This window comes from Labrus bergylta, chromosome 23 (assembly GCF_963930695.1).
Source record: "Labrus bergylta chromosome 23, fLabBer1.1, whole genome shotgun sequence".
NCBI classification, from domain to species: Eukaryota; Metazoa; Chordata; class Actinopteri; order Labriformes; family Labridae; genus Labrus; species Labrus bergylta.
In genome coordinates this window covers 10361499-10385451 of record NC_089217.1, presented here as the reverse complement: position 1 = coordinate 10385451, position 23953 = coordinate 10361499, and the positions used below count along the sequence as shown (strand labels likewise).

Sequence of the window (23953 nt, the reverse complement as noted above, 5' to 3'; positions counted from 1 at the left end):
CAAGAGAAATAATTTATATAAAATACCATTATCATCAATATGAAACGGTCATTCAGTTCTTGTGTGATTGAATCTAAACTGGTGGATTTGTCTTATGTGGATAAGTAACAAACACACTGGAAAGCAGAAAAAAAGAGGTGAAAAATATCAACAAAGAAAAGAGCAGAGAGAGAAAAAAGGGGAATCTATCAAGAAGATAATGAAGATCAAACACAGGGCGGTGGTTATTGTTGTTCTTGTTTCCAGGGAAGCGTGTAATGAACTGAAGGAATATGGTTGTTGTCTGTAACCTTACCACTGCTCCACAGTGTAAAAGGGACCACACAGAGCATCATGCAGGTGGGTTGGGAGGATGATTGATCGTCACCCACTGCCATTTGTGTGTTCATTTTGGAAGCAAGTTTAAAAAATGGAGTGAACAAGGAAGGAAATGCATACAATGACATCTTCTACTTACTTTAGCTCGATTGCTCCAAAGCTAGGGATAAAACTGATGATTTTTATGTATAAATACACCCGCAATCCAGCCAGTGCACACAGGTATGAACAGTGATTTGAGGCATATGAGGAAGAGAAGTACAACACTTTATCTGCACTGATGTGTTCCTCAGCTCAATGGCCCTCATGAGCCCCGACCCCCATCTAATAAAATCCATCCCTCTCCCCGCCCGATGCTGCCATCATTACATCAAAGAACGAGGCCGCCTGTTATGATGAAAGAGACACACAGAGCCATTTTATTTAGGCCATAGACCTCCATGCTTCCTCATTCACACAGTACACAAAATCTCAGGAGCTTTGAAAAGTCTTTGATGTAAAAATGCAGCTCACATAACTGACTTTTTTTTTCATTTTCTGTGATTAAAACAAGCAGAAGAATACCAATAACTGGAGTATGCGTTTAGAAGAAGTCAAAGGGGTCATGTTGAAGTCAGGTCTAATCCAATCCCTGTATGTTTTGTATGTTCTTTAAAAGACTGATTGAATTTTTTTCATTATCTGGGGAAAGTAAGAACAAGAACAACATTAGAAGTACCATTTTAAATAAAATAAAAAGGCCAGTCTTGAAAAGAATTAACCAAATTTTAGACACTACGCAAAGCAAAATAAATAAAATGACATTTTACCGAGCCTTAATAAAAAAAACATGACTTCATTTAAGCCAAGATGGAATGATCCAACTTTTTCAAGTCCAATGCCTGGGCTTCGGGTGTCTGCCAATACTGTTGACTATTCGCAATGACTATTTTGACATTTTGCAAATAATTTATAATTAATTATCTATCAGAATTGTAATTTAATATTACTCCTTCAGACTAAAAACTATATAATTCAAAATATTAATTCAGCCATATTTTGTCTTGGCTTTAAACATAACTAGGGCTAATGCAAGACTGATAATTATGTTTTAATCTGTATTACTGTAACAACTTCGTCAGGGTTTGCTCTGGAAGGAGAGAGTTAAGGGGGAGAAAAAAAAGATAAATCATTCTCAGGGACTGACAATGTAAATAGGAGAACGATCACTGCGTGGCTGAAACTTTTAAAAGAAGGACGTTTGGCGTGACTTTTCTTCAAACATTACCTACATGCTCCCATGACAAGCAAGGCCTGCTTTATAAATACCAGGGGAGATCCTTTTTGTGCAGCCCGCATTTATGCTATGTTTTGTTTCCCTGTCGCTTCTCGTCGCTGTTTTTCTATAAGCAACCCTCAGCAGAGATAGGAAGGATGCAAGATGGCTCACTCCACTCAGGAACTCAGCTCCTGAAAATGATATGTCAGCACACAGCATAAAACATGAAAGATGACATAACCCACTAATGATACAGGTCCTGTATCAGTTTTAAATTATTAACCTGTATTCTTCTCTTTGAGGATTAGACTGGGAATCATTTTTATATCAGGTTTTCCCAACTTTGGTAAACGACTTTAAATAATTGCATACAAAATGGCTAATTTACTGCCACAATCTGACCTACAGTCTGTGTACCACGTGCAATAGCATCACTCTGCTGTCACACTGAAGCCTGCTCTGTATGTACAAAGAAGCTGTTTACTCTTATATATTGCTAGCATTGTCTCTTGAAATCAACTGCAATGTAGTAAACAGATAAAGAATATCTTTGATGGCAGTTCAAATCATGTCACTGTTGTGCGATCCGTGGAAGTTTTCAGACTGTAGCCTTTTGTACTGCACTGTGCAGTAATGTCTTAGCTCATCTGAGGTATGTGAGGTAAGGCTTATAGTGTTTAAATCCAAACAAACACCTCTTGAAACATGAGCAGTGCAGAAATTTCTTGCGGTCGTAGATGTTGTTGGCGTAACAAGCGTGAATGCATCCAAACTGCTTAGCCTTTGTTGTTAGCACCCTCCATGCTATGTTTGCTCCTTGGAATATAACAAAGTTGTATAGATCTGCCTCAAGGATCTGCAGTGTGGGTGGGTCTATTGTCACCAAAACTGGATCTAGCTATTTGGGTCAGGATCAAACTGATATCTGATACCATGATCGAGGCGGTGCCATCCATCATTTAAACATTAAAATATATTAATGGACTTACTTTAAAAGTATAAATTGTGCAATGATACACTGATACAATCATTCAGTCATTGAGGTATATTAAAATATAAGAACTTCTCTGGAAATTGAAGGGTTTGTCAGGTTTCCTTTCAGTTAGAATAGGTTTCAGTGGGTTCCTTGGTTTTAAATTCAATAATACACAGCTTTCAAACTGCCACAATTATGTTTCCTTTTTCCCATTATTTTACTCATGTTGCCTTCATTTTGAAAATAAGATTACATGGCTGTGTAAACAAATCAAACCTTTAACCAATGATTTAAGCTTCTTTGTCTTTCATTGCGTTAGCCTGAAACAGTCATGCCAAGCTGTGGTTGTAGATTGAGTCCCAAATCAATCTCTCTCCTTATTTTTGTATTTCTTAGAAACACCCCACTTACCACTGAGGAGTCACAGAAATCTCATTCAGGTGTGCCAGATATCTTTTTTTTTTTTTTTTTTTTTACTTTATATGAGCTGCATTTACGTTTTTTTTTTCTTGTTTGCAGTCATGCTGTTGCATACAATCTGTTTTTGCTGTTTATTGCGACCAAACTGCATAATTCAGTTTTATGCTCTTCGAAAAGCAAAATTTTGGCACAGGTACTGCTGTAAAGAGTAGACTTCTAGTCAGAAATAAAGCAGAATAAGCAGGTGGAGAGAAAATGGCACTAAAATGGCACCAGTGACACCAAAAATTAGACTTTTTTGTCTTAAATGTCTCCAACAGTCTTCACACATACTGAAACAAATGTATGTTAATGTTTCACATTCCTGATCATTTACTATTTCAACCACTCAAACTCTCCCTGGTTATTTAAAAAACTTGCTTGATGAGCTGTTTGTGAATTTATTAGACATGCTTTTGAAACTGTATGCCATTTATTATCTCCAATAATTAAAATAGTCCGAATGATTGGTCTACTTTACCTGGCTTGGCTGAAATTAATATATCTTACCTATAACTCTACTTCAAACCCTCCATGTGCTTAATGGAGTCCGCAGCAGGTCTTTTTACAGATGGATCTAAGCGAGGCTCTACATGAAACAGCCTGCTTTAATAATGTGTTACTTATACAGGGACTATCCCAATAGGGTGGCTCTTCTCCCGTATTACAATGAGACTTTAATGTTCTATTTGATTAATGTTGGCTGCCTGGAATATTGATGGTCTATGTTGCGCTAATGATTCTGATGGGGTTGATGGTACATCAGGGCCATGAGGTTGACAAAGCTTTATGAAACCTGCTTTAAAAAGGATGTTCTTTCATGTTAGCTTGTTAGCTTGTTTTTTGCCCCAACCCCCTACAACATTTTTTTTTTTACAATCCCAATCCATCACAAATGTGAGAACATACAGGTAGATAACTCATTAGTCCCTCCATTGATCTGACCCAGGCATATACCGGCTGCATGCCTTCCTCATGGAGGAAACAGCAGTGAGACAAAGGAAGGCAGCAATCAATCAGAAGCCCAGGAAACCAATCATTTATTTGAGGCTGGGGCGTCCAATTAGCAAAAAAGCCCTCTGTGGGGTTAATCCTGGTTGCTTTTTATTGTGGTCAACACAAGACTTCTTAAGAACTGAATTCATCAATACGTTAGGGATCTTAAAATGAGAACCATCTGATTCAAGTCAATGGACTTCATCTTTCATATTTAAAGATGCAATGATATCATTGAGGATAAGGAGATTTAGAAACGTGAAAGCAAATTTCATCTCAAACACTCTTTTGAGTGCACAATGGGTTAGTCTAAAATGGAAGTGACTACTCGCAGATGTGTTTGAGTTGGGCACTTTCCCTATATGTTAATGGATTTCCCTGCATGTGTATGTGCGCTGATGAGACCAGGCGGGGAAAAAGCAAGTAATTATTTAGCTGCACATTGAAGATGCCTCGGGGGTGATGGGACTGGAAATGGAGACAGGAAGAGGCCAGACAGAGCAAGAAACGCACGCACACAAATGGCTTTTGACTGGTTTGCTCTTTGACGAGCCGTGCCAAATTGGCTGTGACATTCTGTCTCTACTTTTCAGGAAATACACAGCAATGCATGTTCAGAATAGCGATGCACTGGGAAAATTGTGCATCACTGCTGAAACATGGTGTACGTGAAAACTTCACCTGTCATCGGGAGTGACATCAGTTGCAGGGAAACACATCAAAAGATGGAGAAAACAAAGCAACATACATCGCTGCGCCAAAAGCATTAAACGGCTATTAACCTTCAAAATCATGTGTAATTTATTAATATAGTGTTTTCTTGTCCTCTTAAAGATTACCTCTAAAGGCAAATCCCATTTTTACTCTCATGAAAGTAATCAGTGCTTTGTTTTTACAAACTATACGTCATCTAGTTGACTTGGTAATATCTAGTGGCATTAAACATACAGCTGGATTGTAAATGCATGTTGACATTTTACTCTTCATTGCATTGTGGCTGCCCGTAGCTACACTGGCTGACCTATGTATGTGGAAGTTTGTAACTTTAATAAGCTGATAATTCAAACGTATAAAAGTGCCTGCAGCAACCTGAACATTGTTTGTTTTCTGCTGCCCTTGCAGTACTAGAAGACTTTTTTTATACTATCTCAGATAGGGGGGTGATTAAATTGTTTTATTGCAGGTCTAAAGAGGAGAGACATTTCTTAGAAAATAGAGATGCTATCAGAGTAAGAGTTGTGAATATGAACTTCTTGAAAATGACTTTGAGGAAATGAGCCGCACAGCATTCCCGTTTGCACAGTGCTAGGACAACATGTCTAAATCAGCTGAGGAATATTATTGCGTTTAAACAGAGTACATCAATTTTTCCAGTTTTTCTTATCTAATGATGTTAAAAGTATATTGACTTACTGAATGTCTTTTGTCAAAAGCCAATAACAGATAAACTCTGGAACTAGCACCTTCAACACGTAGAGGGCACCATTCCATTCCGCATGACAATGATCCTCACCAAATTAAAATGAATGTAACCAGTAGGAACACCCGTTTATAAGTCTTCACAGAGCACGCTTTAATATCTGCATCAACACACATGGTTTTTTCTTTTAATAGAAAACAGCGGTTTTAATATTTGAAGATTCAGCAGAAACATTTTTTCCTTCCTGCAGATTAAAGGGTGACAGCTCACTGGTTCTTTTCATGTGGGATTTAAGTTAGATCCAGAGGTTTTATTTTCTTCTCCAATATGGGTTGCTTAAATGGACACATTTAGAAAAAAAAATCAAAAGCCTACCAGTGGAGGAGGAGTGACAACAGCGGGGGGGGGGGGGGGGGGGGGGGAGAGAGAGAGGAAGCGAGAGGAAAGAAAGAGGTCATGGGAATGCGCAAGATTGGGAGAGACAGCAGAAGAGATGAGTTTCCGGATAACATTCAGTTTATTTACTCAAGTATGTAATCTACTCATGAACAAGGGGGACATAAAGAAAAAATAAGACACAATATGGCTAATATCCAGGAACTGCTTTTGTCATAGGGAACATGTTTGATACTTGATCTTATTTAGTGGCTTTTCTGGCTGTCATGTTATGTTTGTTAAAGCCTGTAGACCCCAGAAGTCTAAAAGCAGCAAAACACCTCTGGGTATGACGGGTTTGTTGATGTAGAGGTAGAGAGTGTTGTTGTGTTGTAGGTGAGGGTGCTTGTCTATGTTCTCTACAAAAAGGTCTCTTTGTACAAGTGATTGGTCTTGAATTTATGTTAGTATGTAACTGTATGTTTTTCTGTGTAAGCATATGGTTTTATAGGTTTGTTTGCAAATCACTATGTGGCCCTGTTTTTCCCAAAGAGACATATTCACTCTAACTTGACCATGACATGAGAAACAGACTGTGTCATCTTTTAACTCCCTTTGTCTTTGACAGATAGCCCGGCTCTAAAAGCCTCTGTCCATGGTGCTGAAGGCTGGCCTGATGTATGAGTGCTACGCCCTGTTTGATAAATCCACCATGTCACTCTGCCTCTGACAACCATTCATCAAGCCCGGCTTTCTCATGTGAAATGTTCTGTGTGCTGGATAATTCACTGAGACAAATAAAATAGTCAGAAAGCTTCGACTCCTCTCCGCATCAACCTGCGTCGACCTTTCAGTGCTGTACTTTATCTCTGTGCTTTAAGAACGCTGTGTCCCTGTCTAAGCACAAGCAGCAGCAGCTGAAGCTGTAGCACAGTGACTATATTCAGACCAGCTGAAGGACGAACATGTTCTTAATGAGGCAGCTAATGAGTTCTGTTCTTTTGTTGCTGCTTTTTTTCTTCCTCCCAGGGTCAGTGTGGCCATTCAACCATTCAGCTGAAGTCTCCTGACTTTCCCCCCGTGGTCTGACTCAAAAGACGTTTTCTTGTTCTGTACCACTTGGCCATTATCAATATTTTGTTTTACATGCTTGCACTGGAAATGTCACGGATAAAAGTCATTACACATTTCACATAACCCCGTGGATGAATAGACAGAAAAGAAAGATAATGATACCATGACATTACTTTGAAATAAATAGGATCATGGCAATTAAGAGAGAAAAAAGTAAAGGAGAAAAGTAGGCAATTCTTTGTAAAAGAAACAATGACATTTATTATTTTCTCAGCACTTTTCTTAATTAGTCTGTTGTGCCCATTGATCACATATAGTACAGTTAATATAAAAATGGCTTTTTAACTTTACATCCAAAGCAACAACGAAATGTTTTCTGAAAATATGTATGCTAAAAATACTAAGAAAGTATTTGCACTAAAAGTACTGAAGAAGAGAAGAGAAGAGCTTGTGATTCTGCAATGATGAAATGGCCTTGTTTTGCTGTGGCTGATGTGTTTCTTCAGTTTCTTCTCTGTTTACCGCATGTAGTTCTTGTTGTAGGCACTTACCAGGGCATAACAGACCACATCTTGAGGAGACAACACATCAATCAACTCGGCTTTAATTAACCTGTTAAATTTGTGTAAGTCCAGCGCATCATTTTCCAAGTAACTGTTGCAATGAGAACTACACAGCATAAACAGCCATTTTGCAAATGTCCTCTCTAGATACTCATTTTGTAGCTGAATTTAATTAAGCTTAATGTGACGTTGTAATCAAAAGTAGTCAGCTCCTTGCCTCAATTTAAAACTCATTTAAACTGTTCAGACACAGAGGATTTGTCATTACATCAACATAATAGAATATATAACAATATTTCCATGAAAAAACGAGAATCCATTTTTAAATAGAAAAAGGGGGGTATATTTCATCAAAAGGCTTACACCATAGTCACTGTTATTTGTCTACTCTACTAAATCTCCCTTCCTGTAATAGACAGTTGTTATTACTGTAGTTCTAACTCGTCTATGGAGGTTTTACAAAGCACAGACGGTATTGCTTGGGACCACACGGACAGTTCCACAACTCTTAACACATTTAACAGTCAATTACAAGAGAGTTGACCATCATCGTCATTATCTTTACTTTCTTTTCTCTGCCTGCATTTCTGTATGAACTGAAATATATCTGTCTGAAGGTACTGAAATATATCTTTTTGCTGTGAATGCCCCTTCCTTTGATGTTTGCTTGGTTTCATGTAGCGGTAACAAAGCCACCACATCAGCTAGGGTTGAAACTGGGAGAGCATTTAGTCTATTTTAAACTGTTCCATCCCAGTCCAATAATAGTGTTGCCAGTGTAGCTGAGCGGGGGACCAGCAATGGGTATGCCTTTGAAACAGTACGACACATCGTCCAACCCCCTGCCCATTGCCTTGTCCATTCAGTGTTGTTGTTGTTTGGTGTTCTACAAAGCTGCGCTTCTAAAAGGCATTGTCAGATACATTTATCACTGTTGCTTTCACTTCTACTCCACTTGGCAGTCCCTTACCCGAAACCCACAGCTTTGTAAAGAAAGAAGAGTGCATACCGGTAGCTTGCACCGGTGTCAGCGAAGCTTTGGAATCACATTTCCTTATATCCCCATGAATGTGGTGGTTCCTCAGAGACACATAAATAAGCAGGCATGCCACTGAAATCACCGCCAAGAGCACACCAAAGACGGTGATTACTGCTGCGTCCCATTTTTCTGTGTCCTTGACTGCCAGCTCTAATCCCTTGGTGGTAACATTGACACATTTGGTGTCATGGTTGTTGTGAATGCTGCGGACATCGACACATACTTTGTAGTGAGTGGCTGGACTGAGATGTGTGAGGTTGTATACCTTAACATCAGAGGGGACCCTAGTGGTAAAGGCTGTGGTGGGATGATTAGCATCTGTCACTGTGTTCCATTTAATGTTGGGAGCCAGAGAGCCAGGACCTGCCTTCCAAGAAACCAGGATGGAGTTTATTTCCACTGATTTGATCAAGACATTCAGAGAACCATTCGCAGGTTGGGGAAAATATTCATTCACCTCTACTGAAACAGATTTAAGATCAGCTCCAACCAGATTATGGGCCACACAAGTGTACAGACCAGCTTCATTTTCCGTTATATCATAGATGTCAAAAGTTCCCTCTGGGTGCATGTAGAACTTGTCAGAAACAGTGTTAGGTAGGACTCTGGTACCAGACGGGGTGATCCAGTAGATGTCTGGTTCTGGTTCAGCAAAGGCCCGGCAGTGGAGGGACACAGAGCTTCCATTCTTTGCTTTAATATGCCCAGGCATGCTTTCTGGAGAGATAAGTGGCAAACAAATCTCCATCATCTCCCTGAAGTGCACCTGTCTGACATGTTGGCCCTCGTACTCTGGAGGCTCCACACAGTAGAGTGAATCCGGCTCCATGAAGCGAATATTGGTTTTGTTCATGTTCATCCAGCGGACTACACAGTCACAGCGGATGGGGTTGCTGTGCATGCTAACTTCTCTGAGATTTGGGAGGGACTCAACAGTAATCCTGTGGAGAGCACTGAGCGCATTCCCATTTAGCATTAGGGTTTCCAGCCGGGGTAGTTTGTAGAAAGCATTAGGATGGATGTAAGAAAGTTTAGGATTGTTGGTGGCTTCTATTTTTGTTAGCTCAGGGAGGTTATTTAGGGCAAAGCTGTCAATAGAAACTAACTCTGGCATGCTGTTAATCCCCAGTTCTTTCAAATGTAGCATATCCACAAAGTCGCCTCTCTGTATCCTAGCAATTGGATTTTTATTTAAATCCAAGAACTTGAGGTTTTTAGCATTCCTTAGGGCAGAATGAGGCACCTCAGGGAAAGTGTTATCATAGAAAGAGATGCTCTCTAAGCTATCAAGTCCAGTAAGTGCATCATCAGGAAGCTGGGACAGGTTCATTCTGGTAAGAACAAGACTGCGGAGATTACTGAGAGGTTTAAAGTTCATATCATCAATAGAAAGAATGGGATTCTCACCTATCATGAGAATCTCAAGATTTGGCATGGGTTCGAACCATTCTCTTTTAATCACTTTCAGCTTGTTGGAATTGAGGTGGAGTCGCATAAGGTTGCTGAGACCCTGGAATGCAGTTGGGGAAATAAAGGAGATTAGGTTGTGGTTCATGTAGAGCTCCTGAAGGTTAGCAACCCCGGTAAGACATTGTTCCGGCAACTCTTGTATCCAATTTTCCTCCATATGAAGGGAAAGCAGCTGGGGAAGATTCCCCAGATGCATGTCGCTGATGGAGGATAAGTTGTTTTGTGACAGATCAATCTCTGTGATGTTGGCCAGGTAATCCAAGGGTTGGTTAATTTTAGCAACATTGTTTGTTTGCAGTAATAGCACTTGTGTGCCCACAGGTAATTTTTCCGGCAGGCTAAAGAGTCCCAAGTCATTACAGTCCACTGTCTGTGCCTCCATGTACACTGAACTTGGAGAAAACCAGGGTCTTATCTCACATACACAGAGCTTTGGGCAATCAAGCCTCTCCTCTGTGGCCAAAACAAAAGAGGCCATGGCCAAGCCAACAAAGAGACAATCCACAAATGACACGTCCTTCATATTGGACCGTTTCCCTCCAGTAAGAAATTGGTCCTTGTAGATTAAGTTGTCTGAGCTGTTAACTTCACAAATAATGAATCATTTGCTCCAGCTGCTGAGGCGATTGACTCACCACCCCTGCCACTGCCGCTACCAACTGCAGCAGGGCTCCCTGGGTTTTTTTTGTCTTGCTGTGTGGACGCCCTTGGAAGTAATGAGCAATCACTCAATGCTGCCTGCTGGTGTCAGGGTTCGGGGCTGAGGCTGAAGTCAGGCAGACCCAGGGAATGGTAGGGGGGAAAGGAAAAAATGATTGACTTGTATTATACAGTGGACAATGTTGAGAACATAAAAAAGTATCCATTCAATAAAAGCTCTTTCTTTATAGATAGATGTCCTCGCTGATTGTCGTGACTATCTTCCGCAGTCCACAGCCCACTCCATTCCTACCTGTGCAGAAAATACAGAAAGAAGTTGTATGAGTATTAAATTAAAATTGGAGAGGGGGGTAGGGTTATGGAATATGATAAGAGGAGGATTTAGTCATATTGACATTTGTTTTATGCACTTTGATGCATGTTGGCATTTAAACACACTCCCTGAAAGACAGAAAATCATGGATTTACATTTGCTTGACCTTCTAGTCTTAATTCAAGTGCCTTACGGCTATGTCGCCACAATGCGGACTTCTGTCCTGATGTAAGCAGCGAGTCTATTATTGGTTAAAGAGAAGGCTTTACTGAGATTCTTAAATCTTAAAGCTTTAGCATTGGCCTTTAGGGCACCTTGCTGAAAACCACTGCGATATCTCAGTCACTATAGCAACGAGTATACAGACAGCCAATACAATAATCCAAAGAGAGCAAGTAACAAATGCAGATTGAACCTCTGCATTCAGGAAGCAGGCAACACAAATGCAAATGCATTTACATGTAAACAGTGTTTATCTTTAAGCAATCAACAAATCTGCGCACTGATAAAATTTAATTAATGGGATTTACATGTCAAGCAGTTCCATCAGTGGCAACATAGTGGATAAAAATATGTGGCCTAAAAGGGGGAAAAATGTGTTCAGGTAAATGCTAAAATGGTTAATTGACTTCACTTTTCCAGTCTTCCAAAGACTCTCTTACAATACATGTCACATTTAGCGAGTGATGGTGGAGAATGCCATCTAAATTTCCCACCGGTATTAATTCATCTCAGTCATACACATTCACACGCAGATTTTAATGCCACCAGGAATATGTGGCCCAAGAACACTTTGACACGTGGATTGCAGCAGCTGGGGAATGAGACGTCAAACTAACGATCAAGGGACCATCGAGTCTACCACTGAGCCACAACATACACCGGATACTCATTTTCCCAAATTTTACCTTGAATGAGATTTCCACAAGACTTATGTGTGGATTGATTTAATTATAAATCATTTTTAAATACTTTAATAGAGCAAAACCTTTAAAAAGAAAAGTGACTGAAATGCACTCACAAGATTACTTATAGTATATAGTATATATATAGTGAGCACAGAAAAAATAGTTGTTAGAAATTTTCATTCTGCGTTGTCATTTACAGATTTTTAACAGTTTAGATGTGCACATCTATAATAACAGAAATGACTGTTAAATATGTTAAATATAGAACCCAGTGTGGTTTGGGGACAACTTGAACAGTTAAGGCTTACACGAGCACTAGAGGTACCTTGAGAAAATAAACCTGATTCTGTCCTTTAATATTCTATCACTTTTAGTGTAGCAGAGATGATCTAGTTCTCTTAATTCTTACAGTAAAATATATTGATTAACATGTCCATTGGCACATAAACACCTATTGGCACGCTGATTTATAAACATTTAGTTACGTAATAATTAATAAGCAATACTCTTCAACGTCAGACCCCTTTTTATGTGCTGCAACTCTTATACCACATAACTTGTGTCCCCATCGCTTGCTGCTATATAGCACAAGCTCCACGGCTGAAGTGTACCATGTAATTTGTTGTATGTAACCGCCTCTTACTGAACAGATGGGTTTGATGGCGCTTGTGGTATTTTGGGCCTATAAGAGCACACAGCACATCATGAGAAAAGTCATGAGAGACAGGAGATGAAATGAGAAAAATCAAGAGTGTAAGTGTGACGGCGGCTGGGAAGTGAGAACAAGAAAAGAGAGAAATGGTTTCGTTTCATCAACCTTGCTGTCTCCACCTCAGTGGCCACAGGGGAGATGTAGAAAAAATAATAATAATAGAAATAAATAAATAAATAAAACCTTCTGAAGGCAGCAAGAACGGTTCAGTTTGTCCCGCTGGCGAAACTGAGCCAAAGGTTCATTCCTCAACCTCTGCTCCAGCAATGGCTGGGGTCTGGTTTGAGGAAAAGGAGAGGGAGGGAGCGATATTATTTTTCAAAAGCACCTTGCACTCTAATAAGCTGCAACACCGTGAGCATTCTGATAAACAGGCTTTAGCTTCTCTCCCTCAGCAGTGGCTATTCGTTGTTTGCTCTGCAGTTGATCCGTGCCCTGAAAACACAGGCCGGAGTCTGTAACTCCGCCAACAGCGACTGGACCTCACCTCTGGCTTTTTTCTTAGTAATCACAATTGCCAGCCGTGTAGTGAATGCAATATGGATAACTGCTTTTGTATAGCTTAAATGTCCAATATTTGTTTTACAAATTATTATAGTTTAAAGTGTCAGTAGAGACATATGTAGACCAAGGCTTCCCCTTTGCGATCAATGTTTTCTGTTTACCAGCAGTAAGAACCGTAAGTGTTGCTGTGGAATAAAAAAATAGTACTGCCCTATTATCACAACAAATTGAATCATATGGCATGTCATCTGGAAGGACATCACTGATTGTAAGGGAGACAGATTGAGGGATAAAACTCATAATTGTCATCATTTTAGTGTTAATAGCTGTTGTTCCTCATTGGCTAAATTGTAGGATGGAATTAGGATGGCTTTACCGGACAGTTTCCAAGATGGTGTGGCCAGCAGACATATTTCCCCGTTAATTAATGAGGATAACATTGTGTAGTGATAATCCAACACTTGATTTTATGTGTGTTAAGAACATTTGTTTAAAGCCTTTTTTGTCACCAGCGAGCACTAACAAGTTGCCTCATGTGATGTCATTTGAGTCAGCATTAGTGAGGGCACAAAATGTTTTCAATAAAAATATCAGTTGATGTGTATCAGAAAGGAGTTTACTAAAGCCCTTTAGTCCCTCTCATATCTGCATGACACAAACAGCTGAGGGCTGCATTACACACCCAATTGCATTATGGGTAAAATAGGCACCAAACTTTGAAAAGGAAAACAATTCAGAGAAGATATTTAGACAATCCCTTTGTTCTTCTATTGAATAATTTTCAAAATTACTCACTATTCATTTTGCATTCCATTTTAATGAAAATGTGGTTATTTGATCAAATTTTACTATATTCAATGACAGATTTAATCTCAGCCTTAAGACTGGCCTTGACAGTGAGTTTGTTAAACTCAGCCAATACATTTCAAATGGAAAGTTTTTTCTCTCATTATCAAAATTAATGCCGCTTTAATGAATCCCAAATTATCCCCGCATACAGTATCCTGGATATTAGCTCCGCTCCCAGTCAAGGGCTGTTAAAGTAAACTATTTTGAGTCATCTGTGAGGAAAAAAAAATTGGGGTGACATCTTTTGTGCTAATGTGTCTGAAGTGGCAAACGTTCAGTCTTGAAGGCATGCTTGCCACCTGAGCAGAATCAATGACTCAATTACACAATACAACAGTTTGTAATATTGATAATTGAAGGCTATGAAATATAAATACAGAAGATTTTTAGACAGCACATGCTTTCAAATAAGCACAATGAGGAGTGGAGAGTCCTCTGAGTACAGTCAGCCAATCCTTAATCAAGATGTGTTAATGCATCAGCCAAATGGAAAAGCTTTTAGCACAGCTTCCATTAAGAAAGCTTGTTTGGACAGGGAAATTGTGCTTGTTAAAGGCACAGATACTGCATTTCATCATACATTTTTTTCTTATATTGATATACTTCAGCAAACTGTATCATTGCAAGTAAACTAACCTTATCATCCACAGGTAGTTGAACATGTAAATTGCTATCGTACAACTGCATTATCTAAAGCCCAGTGAAGTGACAGGCTATATACTCTCGGCCTTGCACCGTGACTGCTTCGGCTTTGGAGTCCAAACACAGCTTGTACCAACCTATTAGTAAGAGGTCCAGTCAAGCCCCCCCCCCCACCCACCCACCCACCCACACACACCCACACACACACACACACACACACACACACACACACACACACACACACTGCTACAATGTAGAACTAATTTCCCACAATTCACTGCTCAGCTGCTGGTAATTGAGGTGGAGCGAGGGGAGAGGGAAGGGAAAAGAGAGAGAACGGGGCGATCTGGAGGACAGAACGACTTGCCAGAGGAGGAACTTGTCGTAGTAACTGAAGTGGTGTATTAACCTTTAGTGATCCCACGAATGCTGTCATTGCAGGAAATATTAGCCTTGGTGAGACCATGTAACAGAGAAATTAGCCCAAACCCACTTAAAGATTGGATGAAAACAAGGACTTTGAAGCTAGAAACATGTTTTGTTTCATTTGGCAGCAAGTGGCAATAATTCCTTTTGACTGTGCAGTTGTTGGACAAAGAGAAATGTAGTTAATAGGGCTGCTGTAAATAGAATTCACAGATGGATGCTTGTATTATGTGCCCCTTTGGAAATCTTGAGTGAAAAGATACATTATCAGCAGCTTGCCATATACGGGAAACTAGAAGACTGAAAGTAGATCTCCTGTAACTTAACATCTAACTGCAGTAACATATTAAGTGCAAGCTATGACATTTGCTCGAGGAACCAATAGAAGCCTTTTATAGGTCATTCTAAGGTGTTCACTCATGGAGCTAACATGAGTTCCCAGGTGTCAGAGGAAGGGGGGTGGACAATCATTCAAGCCATGGTCTCCAAAGGACCTCCATTACCGTAGCAAGGCTGACAGTCTAGCCCATGGGCTTTTCACTTACGCTTGTGTTAATCCTGACTGCGAACATTACAGCAAACATGCTCCTGCTATGTAGTTTGTTTTAGGGCAATCCTAACTGTGAAATAGAGCTTCTTTTGTTTAATACCATTGTTTACTCAGAAAATAATAATTTTAGATCTGAGTAATTTATTGTTCAGTTACCAAGTCTTTTAACTCTGCTTAATGGTTCACTCTGATACTATAGTAGTCACTAAATGTATTTGTCCGCTGTGTGGTGCTGGGCAGGTACTCCTGTACTTCAGGAAGTGGCTGTTTTTAGAACAGCCACTTCCTGCGGGCTTTAACAGGCCTGTAACCTTAAAGACACCATAAACTCCAATGGAGCTGAGCAGAGCTATTGTTATAATAAAATCCCTAGAGATACTGGATTTCGTTGACCTATAGTCATTGCGATATTTTGTATTTTCTAAACCATAATAACTTATTGATTTCAGGACCAAGAATTGCCTGAAACAAAGAGAAAAAAAATACTCATCCTTTTCACATGAAAGATTTTACCTCAAACCAATTCTTGTTACTATATATATCCCAGTAGTGGTAAAGTTTACTTGCCGTAAATAAATTAGTCAGCCTTGCAAATTCATATTTCTTAAAATAACCCTGGGTGTGTAACAACAAGCGACCTCTTACCGATGTTACATTGCTTTTTAATCCATAGCTTTATAACGAAAGAATATATCCAGATTTATTGTTGGTAATCAATCAGGCATTATTTCAAAATCATTTTCATGCAAGTGTTGCATCACCATCATCATATCTCTATATATCTTTTTAAATATTCCAACAGAAAGCCTGTTGAGAGATGGCAATGCCATTGCATCACCAGTATTACCTGGCATATCTCCATTCTTTTTAGTCTCAAATTTCACTCTTAATTAGTGTGATATATAACATAACTGCCAAACAATGAAATGCCTCTTCAATAAAATGGTGCATGTTTATGTAGGCTTTTGTTGTTGTCAAGTAAAACCTAACATCACTCTCTGTTTTGTATCAGTAATATTAATTATCTCATGTAATGTACTCCAATAGGAAGTGGCACCACCAGTCAAATCCTAATATACCTGAATTAGGACGCAGCTTTTATCTTAGCGGTTCAGACACTGTCAAGGTGAAAAGCATTCCCTTTCAGATCTTGGCAACCCCTCACACTTACATCCCCACTGGGCCTCCTCCATTATATTAACACTGGGTGTTCTGGACAGTAATGGTACAAATACAGTTTGATTACAGACCAGTGAGATATGACTACTTTAAATTAATGAGTGTCCACAGTTGGACCAGAAAGCATTTGTCCTTGTGGCTCATCTGTGCTAATTCAGGAAAGCCTGATTTAAAGTCTGCCATGCGGCCAAACAGGCGGGCAGAACTGTTTGTTTTATGCTATTTATTGAAATTAGTTATAAATCCTGCCACTTGCTTAGCAGGGTTTAGATGGGATTTGGCCAAGCAGGGACAAAAAGGCTACTGCTTTTTCATGGATTGGATAATAATGGATATTCCATGTGCCAGTTGACCTGTCAATCCATCAATCAACTCGTATTCATAAACTGCCAAATCACATTAAAAGTGACCTCTTGACCCATTACATACGAAGCTGGTCTAGACTGTTCTCTAAAATATATGTACATGGATCCAACAGTAATCCATCACAAGCAAGCTTGGACGAGTGGTAAGGAAAAAGGTATTTTCACTGGAAGAAACCTTAAGCTACAACAGACTCGTTTGTGGACAGAAATCTGCTAAAAGAAATTGCAATGCCAAGAATTTAGGAAAGAGGGAGAGACAAGAAGATGGACAAAAATCTAAACAGAAAGGAACGGAGAGGAACGTAAAGAGAGCCTGAATAATTGGTGTATAGCCATCTGCCGCCAATGGCCTCACTAAAAAAGTGGGGAAAATGGAGACAAAAGAAAAAGAGAAACGGAGAGAAATAATATACACGAGACTTATAGTTACTATGCCACAACTGACTGCAGAAATATGGCTAATATTGGCAACAACTGATATTATTGTACATGACCTACAGTTTGAAAAATTGTACATTGATTTTGGGCTTATAAGAACACAGAGGAAACATTTGCAGGATCTAAGCTGTGGAATAAGTGTAGATGTATGCTTCTGCAGCGAGCATATTGGCCCTTGGGGGAGATGATTATGAGACCTGCATGGTTTAAATGGTAACAAGGCAGTGTTGCATCTGCTGAGAGGTAGACATTACACTCGCTGGTATAAAACTGGGTGGAAGACATAAAGGTCAGGGGTAAGTGGAAAGTAGGGCGCAGTAGAATTGCCTCCTCTTTCAGGTGAATAGCCTTTGCATTGTCGAAAAGGTTCCCTAGGAATTTTGATCCACTGGTAATAAGCCTCGTGAGGATTTCTTATTTGAGTCCCCACCGCTTTCTCCGCCTCTTTTTTATTTTTCGCTGTTCGTTCTCAAATTCACTTTCCACATGATATAGCAATCCCCACATCTGTCTTCATAGACGTTTACCTTTGCTTTCTACTTCTCACATTTGTGTCCACACTTTGAAACCCATACAGCGATCTATGCTAGCATGGGTCTGTATAAAAAAGTAAGCATGTCTTCTTGTCTCTGTGTATATCCAGTTTCCCCGTCTTTCTTCCCGGGCCTCCCACTGTCTTGTCGCTCATTTGCTGTCAGCCTAATTGCATCCTCAATACTTGTCACCCCTGCTGTGGCCAATCTAGACTATCTGCATACTGTCTCAGGAGACAGTCAGTCCTATCTACCAAAGTCTGAATGTGTTTTTTAATGACACCACATGACTTTTTGTTAACCCTGAAAGGATGTGGTTTGATCTTGTTATCGGTTGCTTTACCTCTGCCAGAGCATATAATAATCCACCAAGGGAGTCGCTATCCACCGTACTCGCAGTTTATATTTTTACATTCCTTTGCCTTCTTTTCTAGACTGGCAAATTTTCATCCTGGCCTCACTTTATCAATTTAATAATATAAACTATTTTCCTTAGCAGTTCTAATTCAAGTACTAAACATATATTTTTCTTGTGCGGCTAGGCTTGTAGAGTTCTTCATATTGGAGGCAGCCAATTTGCAATTATGCAAATATACAGCTTTCTGAAGTTCCATTCATTTCCAAACAAACCACACAATTCCAATTGAGGAACCTTTTTTGTATCAGTGCTTTATGAGTTTAAAATAATTCCTATTTCTAAACTGGTAACAAACATTTTGACCCATCAAAGTAACAATTTGTCTGAAAATTGTATAGGTTGAATATGCTAGAAACACATTGTAGAAATGTTTGTTTATTTTTTTGTTCTGCTGTGTCTCTTTCTGCAATGTTATTTCTTCTGACAACTGACAAAAAATAAATAAATGAAGAGGCTGGAACTCCTTAATGACTTCCATTGGACATGTAGAGCAGCAGTGATACAACCAATCCACTTTGAATAGACATTCTGGGTAAGCCCCTTAGAGGGAAGGAGCCTCCGGAAGGCTTGACTGTCCCTCCCTCCGCCCTTCACCTCATTGATTTACTATTATACTTTCTCTTAGGTAAGGAAGAGTCCATTAAAGAGAAACTTCTATGTGGTGTGTATGCATAATGAAGCTTCCGGTATGTATATGTAAGCGGATAGAAACCAAGAACTGCCATGAATCAGTAGCAAGTCGACTGTTAATGTAAAATCAATGTTCCAAATTAACCACAGGAACCTTGTCTCTGCTTTTCCACCCTTTTCTGGACAAGACATGCCCTTGAGCTGAGTGAGGGAGAACACACATGCTGCACTATTGAACAGTATAGCACGCCCACCTGCACTCACATACACGTGCACACACACAAATACAGCGGCCTGGAACACACACAAATCCATTAAAGAAGCATGCACTTGCAGACACAAGCATGCATGTGTTACTTAGCCGCCAGTGTCCTCTCAGAGAACATGAAAAAACAAAGCTCATTCACATAATGCATGCATAACACACCACGTCGTGAAAGAGCACAGCTAGGTCCCCTTGTCTAATTCGCCCCGTGCTGCATCTATTAAAATTAAGCCAAGGTATCCAGCTTAGGGGCTGCCGCTGATAAGGTCAAAGGCGTAGCGAACATTCCAACACTCATTTCTCCCCCAACATAATCGCACTCACTCTTGACAAAAAGATCTGCATAATGTTCCATGTATTGCTGCTAGCCAGAATGAAAGAGGGGAGGTGTGAGGAGTAGGGGGAGAGTGGAGCCAATGGCGTATCCCTCAAAGTCAGAGCCAAATTGAATCTGCAGGTGCAAATGTGGCATGTGTGCTGCCTCTGAGATGCGCAGCTATCTATATTTATATGAATAATATATGGCTGGTCAAGGGGCCACATGCCTGCAGGGAATAAGCTCCTACGGCAGATGGAATCAATCATTATATGCCACTGAAATGCATTTATCGCTCGGCTCGGACCTCTTTATTATGATTTCATGGGGTTTGATAAAGGCTTCTTCTTCCTGTTGTCATTCTCTGCAACTCCTCCTCTGCTAAAACAGATGAAAGATACGGCACTTTCAAACTGTATGATTGCTTTCTGTCTTCTCAAAGGCTCTGCAGCACAATGACTGTCTGATTTGGAGACCGCAATTGCTTCTGTATATATGTGCACTTGTTTGCATATTTCTGCACATATGTAAACATGCATGCACTTCTATGCCTCTGCATCTCCATCAATACGTGTGCACTTGATTTAGTCTCATACAGCATCCACCAAGCTTTTCAAATGTAGAACAGATGGATGGCCCAGCAGTAGCCCTTAGATGTCCCCCTTTTTCTCTCCTCCTGTTTGAAACTGCAATATGGGCATATGTCCTCATCATGTAGAGCTTTGTGATCGGAATCTGTAGAATAGCCGACTAATTAGCGGGTAAATCTTTGATTATGATTTTTGTTTTGCATGAAGACCTACCTGACATTTATCTATTTATACATGTTAAATGTTAGTACACCATTTGTTAAAGCAGTGTGTTGCCAGCGCTTTAAAACGTTGCACCCACACACTGTTTAAAGCATGATCTGGCTAAATAGCTAAAGCGCTTCTATGTCATTGAACACAAAAGAAGTGCCATATCCCATTCTGACCTTTTGATATGAGCTGAAAATGTCATGGATGCTGCAATCAAGCCACATATTGATCCTTTCTTTCTTTCCTTTTTGGTGTCTACTAACACAAGTTAGGTCTTTTACAATCCATCAACAAGATCTAAGACAAAAAAAACCCCACATAATTCCTTCTCTCCCTATTTCTTTTTGCCCTCTGCCTTCACTTATTCCATTTTAATGGGTGCCTGTGTTTGTTTGGGAACATGCTGCTATCACAAAGCCTATGCTTGGCTGCACAAGCTGATCCCCTGCAGCCGTCTTGTGAATATGTTTACATGCATTTCACTCAGGAGTGCCGATAGATCCTGAGGCTTCTTGTTACCGCCGTTATGACCAAAAGAAATCTTCACAGAAATTCGATTTTAATGGAACATTTTTCCAATTTTCTCGACTGGTTTGGCACCCACACATCCTCTCACCTCACAGCCACCTGCTGCCCTCTGCCTATAGAGAAATTAATATGGAACGCCCACACTTTGCTGCCTGTCATGCACTCCAAGCCTCCACAAGGCCGCTGTACGCACAATGTACCGTTTCCTACCCCCACCTCCCCATACACTCACACAAACACGGCCTCTCACTGTTTCACACGCAGATCAATAGACAATTTGCAAAGCCACTCACTTTGAGTATATAACTTAGTGTGGACATCTTATATTGATTTGTTTTGAACAAATGTGACAAATTAATAACAAAATACACCACTGCTTAGCTTGAATGTTTTTGTCACCATGGAGATGGGACCGCTATGTTGTTACATTATACGTACTTCCTCGGAGAGTTAGAATTCAAAATTTGCAATTAGACCTAAGATGCTTGCAGGAACATCCTTCCGTAATATTTGCTCTTGAGTAACACTTGTGAAAATATAATGCCTTAATGTTAGAATCAGAGTTACAAACAGGCTTGGCCAACTCAGCAGGTAGTCAAATAATACCAAGCAGGAACAATACTTGGCGTGTGGGATGAGGGTTTTCTCAGTGCAGCACAGTGTCTGATACAAGGCCATGATGGCTCTCATGTGGCATTTGACTGTGTGTTTCATATTGAGCAGCTGCTTTGGGGTGACTCATTCGCACTGTGGAGGCCAAACTCTATTGTATCCATCACTGGGAACAAGCACAGGGCTTTACACACATGCACACACACGCACACATGCACAGTATGGTCTACATGCACTGAAGATTACAGCAATCACATCCAGTAGCCCCTTGGTGAAAATTAAATTTGTCATTATCGGCCATTATCTGTTTATGCCTTTGAAATATTAATGAGTGATACATCTGCTGGGTGACACAGATTTTGGACAGAAGGGGAGAGAGAAAGAGACGCCCCAATGCAGTCAAGGGATTAGAGAATACCTTCCTCCCCTCTATGTATCTCTCTCTCTCTCTCTCTCTCTCTCCAGCCGGATCTCTCGATGTGTGGGTGGGTGTAATGGGCACCAGCAGGTGAAGTGATGATGGTGAATCCGCTAAAAGATGCCTCTCTGTGGCGGAGTTAAGCCCGGCGTGCAACGTGGCGAGATGTTGGTGAAATGGAAGGCATCCTAATCCCCGCTAGAGAGTCTGTGATTGTATTAGGTTCCCCATTAAAGCCCGAGTATATGTAGTATTTTCAATGGCAGGTGTCGTTCAATGGTTCAACATAAAGGTTTAAAGTAGAGGAAATGAGTGAAGATGGTGAAGGGAGGGGGTCGGCCACCATTCTGTGCATTTCTTCGATACGAGTCTGGTGTGCGCTCACTGAGCAGGACCCGGGGACATGAAACTGCCAGTCCATTTCTCCACACACACACACACACACACACACACACACACACACACACACACACACACACACACACACACACACTGACTTGAATTCGAACTTTAATACATGCATGCACTCGCAATTCCGCCATCAGCTGCCATACCTAATGTGGCGTTTTGGCTAAAGAAAAAAGGAGTCCGTCATAAACCGAATTTGGTGAAGGCGCAACCTGCATAGTTGCGCAAACGCGCGTCTCCACGTTTTGTGAGCGTTCGAGGCCATAATTAAAGATAGCATAATTAACCTACATTATTTCTTTAATTCCTAAACTCACACAAGAGTGATCGGTATCTGTGACTATTTTCTCAAGATTATACGTCAACTAAAACATCACCGAATCAGAGGATTCAGGTGTTTTTCGTTAACTTGTAAAAAGAATGGCACAGACGCAACCCGTGCGGTAATGTCTAATAACAGGCATATATCCCAACGATGTACAGAGTAAACTTACCCGATTTAACCATCATAGCCCTTGAAGAAGAATGTGTTTTCTATATTTCCATCAAGTGCGCCGCTCCAGTGATGAGAAAACCCCAGCGCGCGCGACATAAAGCCCGTCAACAATGTGTGGTCTTCTTCTTCTTCTTCTTCTTACGCAGCTGGTCAGAAATCAGTTCGAGCCTCTCCTCCACAAACGGATTCTGCGCAAGGGGGAAACCAAAACGAAACGAAGAAGTCCAAAAGCAGGTAGACTGGAGTCTGGATTGAGATTCATGTGTTCCCGGTGCCCTTCCCTTCCAGCTCTCACAGCGGCTGCTGAGGGCGCATCTCTCCCCTGGATCAAGTGTCAGGCGGACCACATAGATGCTCCGCCGTGTCCTCAGCAGTCATTAATATCAGAGCGAACCCGGACTCTCCAGAGAACAGCCAATAGCGTCAGAGAAACAGGCGAGTTGCTTGCAGCATCCCTGCTCTGGTTGGCTGGGAGCAGCCGTCAGTCACTTCCCAGAAGCCTGTTCTCATCCATCTCTTCTTCTGTCGGAGATGAAGCACGCTGCAAAAAGTATCCATTAACAAGTCTCTCCTTCTGGCCAGGAGTTGTAAAAAAAAACAAACATAAGGGATCGTTTTTGCTGGAATTGCAGGATGTATGTTTTTAATACAGCCACTGTCATCAAAATATGTGGATGATTTGCAACAGACCTGAGAGAAAGTGTTGGATGCACATACTTGTTTTTAAACCCATAAAAAGTGCATAGATACTCCGGTTCAATATGTAGTACTTATATGAAAGCCCTGAATGCTGCTAAATTCTGTTAAAGCATGTGAAACAATGAGACTGTAAAAGAAATGTTACATCATGACTATGTGCAAATGCAGTAGGATAATCAATAAGATGTGTCATTGATGATGGAGCGATATACCATTGTAAAAGTTGGATACAAATAAGAAATGCATTAAATATGTATCATCTGTGTAAAGTAAAATGTACCTAAAGCCCTTAGAATGAATGTGATCAATGCAGAAAATATCCCATCGTGTATTATG

At 40.4% G+C, this 23953-nt stretch overlaps 1 protein-coding gene across 1 annotated transcript; it reads right to left on the bottom strand.

Annotated features, from left to right (window-relative positions):
• Nucleotides 1-7110: 7110 nt before the first annotated feature.
• LOC109988144 (leucine-rich repeat neuronal protein 3) lies at nucleotides 7111-23307 on the bottom strand. The gene is made up of 2 exons (XM_020639535.3): nucleotides 22917-23307; nucleotides 7111-10900 (listed from the first exon to the last, which is right to left on the bottom strand). Exon 2 carries the CDS (start codon nucleotides 10469-10471, stop codon nucleotides 8342-8344), a length of 2130 nt encoding a protein of 709 aa, XP_020495191.1. The 5' UTR covers nucleotides 10472-10900; nucleotides 22917-23307; the 3' UTR covers nucleotides 7111-8341.
• Between the last annotated feature and the right edge of the window lie 646 nt (nucleotides 23308-23953).